We start from the raw sequence: 14,735 nt of genomic DNA, 5'->3' as shown, positions 1-14,735 counted from the left end.
CCTGAATTGGGGAAAAAAAAACAACCAACCGTACACTTGAATGTGGAAAAAAAAATTCACATCTGAATTTGGCAAAAATAAAAAAACACTGATAAACCAAAATTGTCAAAAAAATTCAGTGAATTTAGCAAAAAAAAACAACACCAAATTGGGCAGAAAAATAACAAAACTTCTGCAAATATAACAACGAATTTGGCAAAAAACAACACTAAACATGAACAAAAATAGCACCAACTTCAGCCATAAAATGAAACAATTTTTTCCTATCCCTACTTATTGACCAGTTTCTATTCAATGCATTTATTGTATTCCAAAAAAATTCAAACAACACACAAAACATTTTTGGAGTTTAGAATGGAAATAACTGAAGCCATTTTCGACAAATATGTACAAGGATTATCTTGATACATATAAGAAGATACAATTACAACAAGACTAATACAGAGAGGCTCTTCATATCCTGCATACCTCCAAGTACAACAAAAAAGGAACCATGTAGAAGGCGTTTTATATACTGTGCCAGAAGAAATGCTGATAGGAAAAAAATCAAAAGAAACAAGAACATGATGTGAAGATTGCAACATGGGCTTGTGTATGAAACCTTGCTCCAAGATGTCCCACACTCAGTAAAATTATTAATAAGTTTCTCCAGTGTTTATACGCTAAATGCAATTTTTGCATTTCCCACATTATATGCATTGAATGTTAATTAAAAATCACTTCTAAATTCATTTTTGGTTTTCTTGTTACACTTCTTTAAAGCAGTCCTCATAACTGTTCTAATTATCGAATAAAATTGGTCTGCAATTGATAAAATCTCCTCTGGTTGGAGGGTTAGGGTACATACATATAACTATCAAAAGTGATGTGCCTGTTTTAGTGGGACAGTAATGTTAATAATAGTCATCAAAAATTTCACTAATACTGATAGTACCATATGCAGTAAAATTATAACCAAAATCAATTTCTACCATGAGTTTGGTTTGCTACTGCTGTGAAGAAAAAAAGTTGGTGGAATCCTCTTAATGCTGTGATCAAACAGTCACAAATGATGATTATTTATTTGATGATACAATAGGTTACAAGGTTCTCCACTTGTCATTTGGTGGAAACTTCTTATAGATTGTCATTAGCACAGATGCTTCACAAAATACCTTTTTATGCCTAATTACAACAAATAACAAATGAACCAATCAGGTACAAGAGCTTTTGAATTTGTACTATTTGTGTAAGATGACCATCAATAAGATGCCTGCTTATATACCACTAATAACAGACAATTTTGTATATTTCAAATTTATGATTTGTTCATAACTTCCTATTTTTCACGAGTAAATGCTTAATACTACCTCAATGACTGGCAATTTAGACACACTGTAAACGTTTCACGAATAAATATCAAAATAATTCAAAAAACAGTGGTATGAGGAGATGCAAATATTTTTAATATCACGTCTCTTCAAGGATTGGGGAAGTCTTTTGTCTCCCAAATAACGATTAACAGCAGGGTTTCTTTACCAGCCCTTGTGAGGCCCCACAGTATGCTGTAATGGATTTTGTCATGACCAAGTGATGTGTCAAAAATCATACACTACACCAAATTCAGCCCCCATATGGAGAAGACACAGTTGTAAAGTCTCTGACTGTTAAGAGTCCATGTCCCAGCTGCCTCTCTCAGAGATGACGGTCACTACAAAGAAATATTTTACTGTTGTTTGCACTATGGTTCTTTGACTGGTCCGCAGACTACCATTTCTCATTACATTAGCAATTTCTTGTCTCCCTTCAAACCCAGAAATTCTGATGATCCCATGTTAATATGGACTTGCTGGAACATTACAATCCTTGTTTAATCCCCTTAGGAATTAAACATCTATTTGGCTTTGCTATCTGAAAGGTTGGGAGTTTCTCTGCAGTCGAGAAACATCTGAAACTTCACAATGCGATAGGACTTGGTAACTTAAGAGCAACATTCCTTTCTCTACCATAGGATGGTCAGTTTTGTATATGCCCAAAGTTTTGGGAATGGATGCATCTTCATTTTAGTGGATCACAGCTGTAATGTATTTCGCTCATTCCTGGATGCTGTAAGAATGCAATGTCCACTTATCTCTGCTGAGTATCCATTCCAGTGTCTTCCTTTTGGGCACCGCTCAGTCTGCTAGTTGTATCCAGATTGGGAAAAGGGCACACAAGTGTAAATCATCAACTAGCTCCCAAGGAGTTACGTAGGCAAAGGTGGGAGAATTTGATGGTGGAGATCATCATCACTGCGTTACGAAGCACATGGGCTGTCCTGTTTTCTCGAGATATAAAAGATCAGAAAGTGGCAAAGTACCGAACGGATCAATCTCTTGGGCAAGTAGTGGTACAGTCACACAGTATGTTATCGATTACGGAACCATGTAATGAAGTTGCAGAGAGCCTTGTAATAAAGTTACAGGGAGCCTCAGGATCTAACCCTTCATAAGGGTACGTTTGGGATACATATAGATACCGTAACGACATATGCAATATTAAAGCAGCTGCTTGTAAGTTAGTAAGTGAGCAGTTGCCCAGTATGGCAACACTACTTTTCGCCCTCTCTCCACTAAAGTGAGCCTTCCTCTGGAAGTGGTAACACCATCAGCAGCAGGATATCAGAGTATTTGAAACGAATCTGTAGGAACACACTCTTTTACTCACAAATGTCTTGACAGTATTTGGTACCTGTTACACAGTTAACCAGTTTTGACTCTAATGGGTAATCATAAGAAGTAAAAATCCAGTTTCTTGGTACAAAAGTGTACTTCCTGATAAATTAATGTTTTATTTTTCTAACAAGAAACTGGATTTGCAATGAAGACATTTGTGAATAAGAGTGTGTACTTTAAAATAGATCACATGCTCCAATTTGACAATGACCAACTTCATTAAATCTCTTGGAGATAAATACGGAAGTGTCCCAGCTGTGCCTAGAGTCTCTCAACTGTTCTATATGAATGCCAAACCCATTGATGTTCCACTGTAATACAGCAGTCATTTCATGGAGGCATTTTATATCTTTCCTCTTTCACTTTCAATGAGGTGAAGATACTGAGACAAGGGTGTGGATTGGTACTGACCAACTTTTCAGCCAGATTCCTTTAAGAGCTGAGCCAAATGAGGTTAGAGAGGTCGGTGGTTGTGATGCTTTCTCTACAACTTCTTGACTTCATCATACGTCATCAGACTCTACTGCCATTAATTACTGTATTTTTCTTTCATTTTGAAACACTGACACTTGCTACTCCGCACAGTGATGCAGGCACGTGTAGCAGTGCATTGGGTTAAGAATGTGAGGACCGACCGTACAATTGGTTGGTTGATTTGGGGAGGAGGAGACAAAAAGCCAGGGATTCAGTCCTGTCAGATTAGGGAAGGATGGGGAAGGAAGTCAGCTATGCCCTCTCAAAGGAACCATCCCAGCATTTGCCTGAAGCTATTTACGGAAAACACAGAAAACCTAAATCAGGATGACTAGATGCGGGTTTGAACTGTTGTCCTCCTGAATGTGAGTCCAGTGTGCTAACCACTGCACCACCTTGCTTCGTTGACCATAAGAAAGATGTATATTTTCGTTATGTACTCTGCAAATATGTTTCTACTGAACACAAGGTTAAATTTTTAGTTAACCATTCACACTTATCATTACATTTTGGACAAGTACCCAGTTCTCTTAAGCCTAGTTTACACGAAAAAACTAGGTTTATGCAACTGCACAACTGTCTACTGTGCACGTGCGGCACAAGTTTTCCCAAATCGTGAAACTAATCACTTTGGGTTTGTTTCAACTTTGGCGACATTAGCTGCATGAGTATTGAGGTTAGGTACGGCGGTCAAGTGCAAACAAACTGAAATATGAAGTGCAGAACAGCAGAAATCGTTCGTGTTTTGGGTATCTATACTGTGCATTGGTGTTTGTGAGATTTTAATTATGTTAACTACAAAAATAAACAGTGACATGTTGCTGTGCTCGGCACCATCACAAGCAATCTGAACACAGATGGGTTGACAGTATCTGTGCTGCAGAGCAAAATTCATTCAATTAGGATTACACACACAAATGAATTAAGAAAAATGCAGGCAACCAAAACATCTGGCCGTGAAACCACCCACATCTAGAACACTAAGATCCTGTGGTTTTAGTTGGCTGATTCTTTTTTATGGAAAATAGTTGACAGAAAGAAAGGCTACAGGATTCTCAAAAGCTGAATTCTTTATTCAATATTCATTTATTTAAAATATCACAGTAGTGCTTTCCATTCACCAATTGTAGTATAAATGATTAAAACAATTCCTAGGGCCTTCCACTACAATTTCTTTCAACAAGACTCCTGAGCAACCAGGCCGACATCTCTCTTTTTCCAGCCACAAACACGTTTCTTATTTTTGGATCTTTTATCTTATGCAGCTATTTCATGCAAACAAGCATTAACTCAACCGCTACTCATACAGCTATAAAAACTTTCATTTTACACACGGCTATGGTACTCACAAAACGATGAAACTTAAGTGTACTCTGGCGGTGCTGTGTCTACAGACCTATATGAAACCATCTGCAAGCAACTCATTTCACGCAATGAGTGGCGCAACCCAGTGTCCATTTGTAAACTAGACTTTACATTTTTTCTTTTGGTACATCAATAATCTATCTGCACGACACAAAACGCTTCCTAAAGTTTTGGTGTTATGCAGCTCCTTTTCAATTAGACATTCTCCCAGAGATTTATCTGTTTGGAGTTTTGTCAACTGTTGGGAAGTTAAGGTTTTTATTCTTAACGTGTAATATATCAAATATTTTACTGCATTCAAAGTGGCTGCAATCACATCTAGACCCATAGGGATATATAGTGGAGTCCTTTCTACAAACTGCCTTCTTGTCCTTTCATTACCAAAAGCAAGTTCTATCAAGCACTCGGTACTTTGTAATTTTTATTTTCTTAACAGAGTTTTGAACTATCCTTGTAATCCAGACAGCTAAGTCAAGATCTCCACTCACAGTGACACACACCATTCTACTACAATATGGAATGATGGTTGATGAAGCCTGCACAAAGTTACAGTCATAGATGACTCTGCACTCACTCACCAGCTGTCAGTGTAGGGAACTCAAATTCGCCAAACCCGAACCAAGACAAAACTAACAGAGTTCCCTGAGATGCTTAACCCAGGGTACACATGTGGCTTACCAAATACCATCAAAGCGACAAGAATCTCTCAAGCATGAAATTGATCAAAACTGTGTTTTGGAACTACACCCAATATTACAGTGCCACCACAAATAGATTTCGTTCTAAAATTCCACAAAAATCTATAGTTACAGTTTGCATTCCAGGATCAAAAATTATGAAAGACTGTGTGCTTGCAATGTCGCAAGAAGGACCAAAAGTGTTTACAGAACACAGTTAGTCAGTTTTTAATTCAAGTCAGCTTTACCTTCCATTTAGCAACGGACTGTAAAATATGGTGAAATACAGTCCTATTATAAAAGAAAAGTCAGAATTAAAACAAAAAGAGAAGAGTGGGAATATGCATAGGCCATTGTTCTCAATTATTTAAACTGCTCCACACTTATAATTTTGTATTGTTAACAATAGAAGCTTTCGAAATGTGGTGCTACAGAAGGATGCTGAAGATTAGATGGGTAGATCACATAACTAATGAGGAGGTACTGAACAGGATTGGGGAGAGGAGGAGTTTGTGGCACAACTTGACCAGAAGAAGGGATCGGTTGGTAGGACATGTTCTGAGGCATCAAGGGATCACCAATTTAGTATTGGAGGGCAGCGTGGAGGGTAAAAATCGTAGGGGGAGACCAAGAGATGCATACACTAAGCAGATTCAGAAGGATGTAGGTTGCAGTAGGTACTGGGAGATGAAGAAGCTTGCACAGGATAGAGTAGCATGGAGAGCTGCATCAAACCAGTCTCAGGACTGAAGACCACAACAACAACAACAGTAAGATGATAAAAAGATTTTATGTTACCCCATAAGATATGTTCTAAATTGGTACTGTATGATTCTTACTGTGAACAGTGGACTACCACATTAACATAAATAATTATATGTGATACCTTCTGCATTACTCTCAGTGTGAGGCAGTGGTGCTTTTCTGTCAGGATGAATTCATAAATATGTTCTTGTCGTTTCACTTCCTTCTCTTTAAGTTTCTTAGCCACCTGCAATACCAAAAGAACAGTGAAAGACGATCAGCAGATAGCTTATAAAATAACTTAATCTGAAAGACAATAATTGAATCACCCAAATCACAGAATGCAAAGTGATTCCTATGAAATATTTAACCATTCACTACTGGTTCCATTTTCCATTTGCAAATCAATAAGCCTCAATACCTCTTTCCCAACAGTTGGCGTCCAAGAATCTGGTTCATCATCTTGCAGGCCAAGAAAAGGGTCTGTCTCCAGATCACTTGCTGTAATAGGCCCTAGAGAGAAAAGGACATTTCAGTAAAACACATACTTACATTGATCAAATATGTTTCTCAGCACACTGTAAACAATATCAGAAAATTTACTTACAGTTTGTAACTAAACAATTAAGCACCATAATATTGAACAGTACTTTCTAATCACTATGGATCTCTGCTAAAAAAAACACATATTTGAAAAGGTTATAAGAAAAGAAAAAAATTATGAAGTTAATGACCAATGGAATTTGAGAAACCTTGGCTAAATTTATAAAAAATAATAAAAGAAAGAACGTTTAATTATAAATACTATATTAAGGGCAAAAACTCTGTAGTGCTTCAAAATTAAGGGGGATGAGTAATGTAATATAAACGGGAGTTGCTGGGTCTACTACAAAACTCAAAATTAATTATTCAAAAAAGAAGACTATAATTCAGCATCAGCAACACACATTTGGTAGGAGCTATTCTTCTTACCAATAATATTTTACTCAAACCTCTTCCCTTCATTTTATTTGCCAGCAAAGATACAAGGGTTGTAAGAACTTAGATTAATCAAGAGCTCCATTATATGTGGAACAAACATAAAAGCTGTTATTAAACCAGAGATTTACTTGATAAAATATGGACAGAACAAAATGAGATAACATGTAAATAACACTTAAAGCTGTGGGTTAAACCATGGAAACCTCTACTTATGGCGATATATGGTATGCAGCTGAAGCATATCCAAGTTTGAAGGCAAACAGAGTGTTTTTATCTCATCAATGCTTCACAATTTTAACACTACTAATACATTTGACGATACAGAATTTAATTCTGCATACAATCAGGTACAAGGCCATTGAAGATTTACGAGACCTGAATAAATCAGCCAAAAAAAGGTATCTAAGTGCATAGATTTATACAGTTGTTTATATATTACATTTTCTGTATCATAAGAAGTAGAACTCTACAAGCTTCATTCAGAAATTTTTCCTGGTTACAAAGGCTACAGAATATTTCCGTATTTACACTACATAATTACACGTCAAGAAGCTAAGCATTTGCTGCTATTCTCTACTATCTCGTTTGGGAATTTTTTTAGAAATGAATCTTCTAGCATTATTAGCAGTAACAGTTTCTTGTAAAAAAGGATTATTATTGCTTGCCTGCAATGTTTTTATTTGTAAGCACGCATTTAGGTTGAGAACAAAGGCTTCCCCTCAGAAACAAAGGAAAGAAGCTTTACAGTTTTAATACTTGGCTCATGGAGCCAGTATTCCACATGGGCACACAAACCCTGGCATTCTTAACGATGCCCGTATCGCGGGGCTTTTAGCCTGTCATTGAAGTCACTTTGTCTTATAATATGGCAGCAGTTCCTCTTGTCTTGCTACCAAAGGGCTCCACTTACTGGCAACTCACTCTAGTATCATCGAGAGAACAACAAAAAGAATGTCTTCTGGTTCATTCGTGAGTGAATAGGGAGGTAAAAATGGTGAGTAGCAAGTTGACAGAGTTGGAGATCTTTGATATTTTATACAGAAATCCAGGATGAGAAACAATAAAGATTGACAGTTTTCAGACAAAAGTATGTGTGATGGTTCTGGCTGCAGAAGTAAGGCAGGGAAATGAAACAAGAACTTAAGTGTTTGCATAAAGCTACAAGCACCGCAATTTCAGGAGGCCCACGGAGGAATATCAGCAGAAATCCTGAAGCCAGATGTAATCACTGACTACAGTAAGAACAAAACCATTGTTAACAATGGATCAGCACCATGGTTATTCCCAACTGCCCAGAATACTGAAACTCTAGAAAAAGCAGTTTTTTCAATTATTAATACTGTTAACAGTTTATCTTATAAAAAGAAAAGAGGGGAGAATTGTACCTGTAGCAGACTATTGGCTGAAAAGGGAAGACATATTTTTCAACAGTAACCTACTTTGTCTACCCAAACTGATACAAAACATGCACATAACTTTTCAGATAATGTTCAACCTCTTACAGAAAGGCCAACACATTTTACTACTGCTATGTTTGTACAGAAGGGGAAGAAAAGAAAGGGAAGATGGGTAAGTGCATCAGGAAGTTGAGTAGATATGGTGCAAGGACTGCAATGACATCTGCATGTCCCACAGTTCTTCCAGGATTACGACACCAAAATTACACAGAAAATGTTCTCAGTTTCATACAAGCAGTTTTAACTTTGCTGAACTGTTTTGTGACAAAATAGTAATAGCACCACTCAAGAGAAAGATCATGTGAAATTTTTTTCTTCTAATTCTCAGGTGTTTTAATGAGTTAATTATGTCAACTATTTATCTGGGAAACTATGTAACTTGGAATTGATCACTAGATGTCAGGGGAGGCAGCTCCACCAGCATAAAAAGAGGTGGTGTGTACTGTGTTGTCAGTAGAATGAGTTCAGTAACTTTGAACATGGAATAGTCATTTGGTGTGACCTATGTAACAAACCAGTCAGGGAAATTTCAACCCTTCTTAAGCTGCCCCGTCAACTGTTGGTGATGTGATTGTGAGGTGCAACTGTAAACCAAGACCTGGCAGGCTACATGTACTGACAGACAGGGAACGGATGCACTGTGGAGAGTGGCTATAAAAATTGAATAACATCAGTGGAACGAATCTTTTGTGAGTTTCTAAGTGCTGCCAGCAGCGTAGCTATTACAATGACTGTGCACAGGTAGTTGAAAAGAATGGGGTACAATGGATGAACTACTCCCCATAACCCACAAATTACTGTAGCCAACTCTAAGTGACAGTAGAGGTGGTGTAAAGAGTGATGCCACTAGACAGTGGATGACAAAAACAAGTGATTTGCAGTGATGAATCATGCTATACGCTTTGGCAAACTGAAGGAAGGGCTAGGGTTTGGCGAAAGCTTGCAGAAAGTTACCCACCATCCTATGTAGTGGCAACAGTGAAGTATGGAGGCGTTTTCCATGCTTAGGATATGGTACCCTTATTATGCTTAAGAAAATGCTAAATGTGGAAGGATAGCAACACATTTTACAGAACTGTGTACTGCATACAGTAGAGGAACATTTTGGAGATTATGGCTGAGTTCATTGGCATGATAACACATCCTGTCATAAAGAAGCATCTGTGAGGCAATAGTTTATGGACAAGAATCTGGAAATTGACTGGTCTGTCCACAGTTCCCATCTGAACTCACCTTCTCTAGTTTTTTGAGGAAGAGTGGGCTGTCATTCCTCCACAGTCATTCAGACGTCTCACTGAAAGCGTCCCTAGCAGATTTAACACTTACAGCATGGTGCCCGTACGCCATACAGGTGCGGCCGCCCTGACGTTAGCGACAGCGCCCGTATACCGTACGGGCAAGTCTTTATTTGGCTCCGTAAGCGCGTTTAGCGGGTCTCCGAAGCAGTTTCGTCTACTAATGTGGAGGTAGTTCATTCTTCTTCCGCAAGAGGCTAGCGATTAATTGGCTATCTCATTCTGGGAGTGGTTGCGAGCACTGCAAAGATGAAGTTATCTGCAGTTCATTCACAGGTGTTTACGATGGTAAAAATGGCGCGCAGCGAGTTGACAGAGGCCGAGATCTTAGATATTCTTTATGGAGATGCAGGATCTGAAATTGACGATTCTAAAAAAGAAGATTCGTACGCTCCAGATGAAAGTACAAGTGCTGATTCAGGTATGTATGTGTCTCAAATGTTTATAAAGTGAAGAGTTCATTACCGCATTTTGTATTGTGAGTAGTGTTCATTACTCCACTTGCATTTAGTACCTCTTAGTACCAATCTTAGCATTATTTTTTTTTTTCTATGCAGACAGTGGTACAGACCACCAGTTACCATCTCTGGTACCTGGTCGTGTGTGCCTCACTGAGCACAAAGAGCAAGATTGGTCTGAACAAGACGATCAGCCAGCACTGCCGGATTTCCAGAAAGTAGTCGGCGTAGCATCGCATTTTTCAGGTGCCACTGAGGAGCTTCAATATTTTAGTTATTTCTTTGATGACGACATTATTCGGCTCATCAAAAGTGAAACGAATCGGTACGCTGGTAACGATATTACGGCAATGAAATGCAAAGGTAGCCCGAAAATAAACTGTGTTTGGCATAAGTGGTCTGCAGTAAAATTGCAAGAGATTTACTGGTTTTTCAGTATTATTTTGCATGTGTGTGTCGTCAAATTGCCCAAAATCAGTGATTATTGGTCAACAGATCCGTTTTTGCAGACAGGATGTGTGAGTAAATTGTTGAGTCGCGATCGATTTTGCGCTATATTACACTTGAATGACAATGCTACGTTCATTAGCAGAGGCGACGGAAAGCACGACCCACTTCACAAAGTGAGGCCTTTTTTTTTTATCTGTTTGTGAATAAAAGCAAAAGTAGTTTTCATCCAAGCATTAATCTGGCAATAGATGAGGCAATGTGTCCCTTTCGTGGTAGAATAGGCTTCAGAGTATACATGAAAAACAAACCCAATAAATATGGAATAAAACTGTATGCTCTCTGCGATTCATCAACTGGTTATATGCTAAACTGTGATGTATATACAGGTTCTGCAGGTAATGTTGACAATAGTATCCAGGGCCTTGTAAAAAGGTTGTGCTCACAGTAGTTTGGCAAAGGTCATTGCATTTATATGGATAGGTACTACACTAGTCAATCTCTTTTGGGCATGTTGTGGGAAAATAAAACTCTTGGAGTGGGAACTGTAATGAAAAACAGGAAAGGTTTGCCACGAATATTCAAAATACTAAAACTAAAAAAAGATCAGATAGTTTTTCAAAGCAAACACCATCTCTTGGAAGTGAAATGGAAGTCAAAACGAGATGTTTTTTGTCTCTCCACAAAGCATAAGTCTACCAGCACTAGTATCCAAGTGAGGACCAAAGATGGAATAGCATAAATTGTAAAGCGAGACGTTATTATTGATTACAATAAGAATAAAGCTGGGGATGACAGAGCAGATCAGTTCTCCAGCTATTATCCGTTTGCCCGAAAAACTTTGAAGTAATGGAAAAAGCTGTTTTTCCACTTGTTTATCACGTCAGTTGTCAACAGTTTTATTTTATATCAAGAGAAGACTAGGAAGAATGTATTCCTAGTAGACTTTATTCACAAAGTCTGGAAGAAATTGGCTGAGAAGGGCGGAAATATTTTTCAGCAAGAAGCTGCTTCATCCTCACAAATTGAGAGGACATTTGCGAGCCACTTTCCAGAGAAGGTCAGACAGGGGGAAGAAAGAGACGGGTAAGCGCATGAGGAAGGAAAGTAGAGGGTGGTGCAAGGACTGTGGCGTTGGCCTTTGCGTCCCACAGTGTTTCCAGGATTTTCACACAGAGGCTAACTACATCTGAACTATTAAAATACTCTAGTTTACAGGCACCTGCAGTTAGACATTTCAGTGATATTTTTTTAAAATTTAGATACAGTATAATGGCATTACTCAAGAGAGAGGTCATGTAAAACTTTTTTGTCCACAACATTTTTGTTTTCTACTTTTAATTATAACAGCCATTTGTATTTTATACTGTAAAATAAACTCACATTCATATAAAGCTCTTACTTTTTCCTTGTAAGTGATGGAAGAACCATATTCCTATCATTTTTCTGTTCTTTGCAATCTAATTTAAAACATCCATTAAATATGCCAGTTCACAGCCAAATGCAGGGTATAAAGACGGCAGTGTTGAAAGTGTTAACATCATTACAAAGGTGAAGGGTGGACACACTCCACATTAATACCATCTAATAAGTGACTGGATACTTTTGATAAGATAGTGTATATACTAAAAGAAACTCATCTTCCTGTAATGCACTTACATTTCCCTTTTAAATGGCATGACAATAATAATTCTGTAACATTTCTGTATTTTGTCTGTAATGTAAGTGCAGTTCTCAATTAGCGAGTTCACGGAGAAGTACCATGTGGGAAGAGAAAAGGGTTCAAAGTGTTAATATTTTTTTCTTATATTATGGTCAGTACTTCAAACCTCATGCTTCGTCGCATGATACGTGAATAAGCTACAGTAGCAGAAATTACAGACTGGAATGGATGATAAGCTACAACCATTCCAAACTATTGGGACCTTAATAACTGAGCTCTGCTACCCAGCAGTTTTAAAGTGATTTTCACATGAATACAATGACCACATGGGTACCTTATCAAGTATGTTATTGGGTAATGAACTCACAATGAGCAACATGTTCCTAGACAACAACTCAATAAAAAACTGAGCAAAATGAATTATAGTGAGAAGTTAGTACAGACAAAAAAATGCTATCCACATCTAAAGTCCCGTAACCAGACACGCATGTCCATGGCATTAAAATATCGTAAACCACTATATGCTGCAGTTCTCCCAGTAGGCTTGCACCTGGCCTAAGTGTTCAACTGCTGAAGTTTAAACTTATAATTCACATTCTATTGACTAAAAACATAGAGGCTAATCATCTGCACATTTTAATACAACATACTGTTTTATTCTCATATGTTCCTCAAGTTAACACTTTCTATCATATTTACTTATAATGCAAAATTTTCTGCAGAGTATTTTTTCAATACTGGGTAGTTAAGATAAGTTGTGTTACAAGAAGTAGTCACATCTCAAATACTGTTAAATGTAAGCCATATAATTTATCTGTCACATTTATGTTAATTCATCACAATGTTAAATCATGTTAATGTGCTACACTTCTCAATGTAATAACCACTGCACTGCATACTTAAAAATATTTTATGTGAAATTTTAATAGAATCATTAATCTTTTACAGAACATTGCTTATACCATGCACGAAACACAAATAGTACACAGACCATGAAACGAATATTAAAAGATGGAACATCTTAGAGCAGCTTTCAGTAATTACGTAAGTGTCCTCTGTTAATGTAACTGAAATAGTTATGACTCAGATGTAAGGCAGCTGCTGCTACAATAGAAAAAAGGATGTATATGTAATTGTGCAGAAAATCAGGAAGATCACAATGTGATCATATGCAGACTTTGCAGATGTCAACAATGTATTGCCATCCATAATACTGTGCTTTGAAGTCAATGTACCAGCACTCCTTTATAAAAGGATAATAATAATGATTATTATTACTGGTTACTTGTAATGTAAAACTAGCAAAAAATATCGAAGCATCACTATCTTTTCAGCTTTTAAACATAAAGTAAATGTTGTGGATATACATGGGTACGTATATTAATAGATATCAACATTGGCACTAGCTTTAATCTGCAAAGTCAGCACTACTGTGGATGTCTGCATTTGTGGAAACATCTAATGATAGCTAATATTAAATGAGGATATGCAGGACCAATAGATGAAATGAACAGCAGGAAGAGTGATGATAAGAGTGCCAAGCAATGATGTTGGTATTATCTGTACAAACTATACTGTCACACTTTGCAACCAACCGTATTCAATATGTAAAAAACTATATTAAACTAGGTATCTGCATGCAATTTGATATGAACTCGCACTTACCTTCATCCAAAAACTCGAACTGAACTAGTGGCACATCATCATAATATCTGTAATAAAAATGGAAGATGTAACAACATATTTCACAATCAGTACCTACAAGACTATAAATTTACTTAAGAATATTTTGTTATTGTTCCTGAGTGCAGAGCACTCATAACCATCTTTGGTGATCTTATTAATAACCATGTCCCACATTTTGTAACGTCCAGGAGACCATTATGAATCACAGTGACTTCAGTGTAAAAAAGTGTCACAGCTATTCATCTCATTGAGGATTTTATTCACTCATCTTCTGTATTATACTGTAGCAGTTCTCTCTAGGTAAGGTCCACGCTTCAGCAAGTTATGTTACTTGGAAGTCACACATCATGTTAGAGTTATTCTCATGCTTAAGTTTTGCACACCAGTGTAAATTAGCAGAAAACAGGTGCAAAAGTTATCCTCAAAACATCTTTGTCTGTTTGCTGTAATATATGATTTTGAAGTTAGGGTCTATATGGTTTCAGTGCATTAAAAACATCTGTGCTTGTCATTACTGTCGTCTGCCCATTCTGGTCTAAGCTGCCGAAGACAGCAGTCATGTTTGTGTGAGGTGACCTTGGTTTTTTGTGTGTGTGTTTTTTCTTTTCTGAAGAAGGTTTTGGCTGAAAGCTAAATGGTAACAGTCTTTTCATTGTGTCAGTCTGCAGCTCAGCATGTTACCTTTATAGTGAGTCACAATCCATCTTTTTTCCTATATTGTTAATTTTGGTTTCTTTTTTTTTTTTTATATTATTGAAGCATATCAACTGCATTCCATCAAAAAGTATGCCAGAG

General features: G+C 37.3%; 1 protein-coding gene across 1 annotated transcript in view; it reads right to left on the bottom strand.

The window, feature by feature from the left end:
- Nucleotides 1-14,735, bottom strand: part of LOC126262284 (rho guanine nucleotide exchange factor 18) — a 628,397-nt gene that overhangs the window by 152,790 nt on the left and 460,872 nt on the right. The window contains exons 15-17 of the mRNA XM_049958802.1: nucleotides 13,920-13,966; nucleotides 6,375-6,466; nucleotides 6,096-6,200 (exon numbers count right to left, since the gene is read on the bottom strand). Of these exons, the coding sequence (XP_049814759.1) occupies nucleotides 6,096-6,200; nucleotides 6,375-6,466; nucleotides 13,920-13,966 (244 nt within the window). The remainder of the gene's footprint in view (nucleotides 1-6,095; nucleotides 6,201-6,374; nucleotides 6,467-13,919; nucleotides 13,967-14,735) is intronic.

Source organism: Schistocerca nitens, chromosome 6 (genome assembly GCF_023898315.1).
Source record: "Schistocerca nitens isolate TAMUIC-IGC-003100 chromosome 6, iqSchNite1.1, whole genome shotgun sequence".
Classification (NCBI taxonomy): Eukaryota; Metazoa; Arthropoda; class Insecta; order Orthoptera; family Acrididae; genus Schistocerca; species Schistocerca nitens.
Note: the sequence above shows the minus strand (reverse complement) of the source record. Positions and strands in the feature narration are given on the sequence as shown.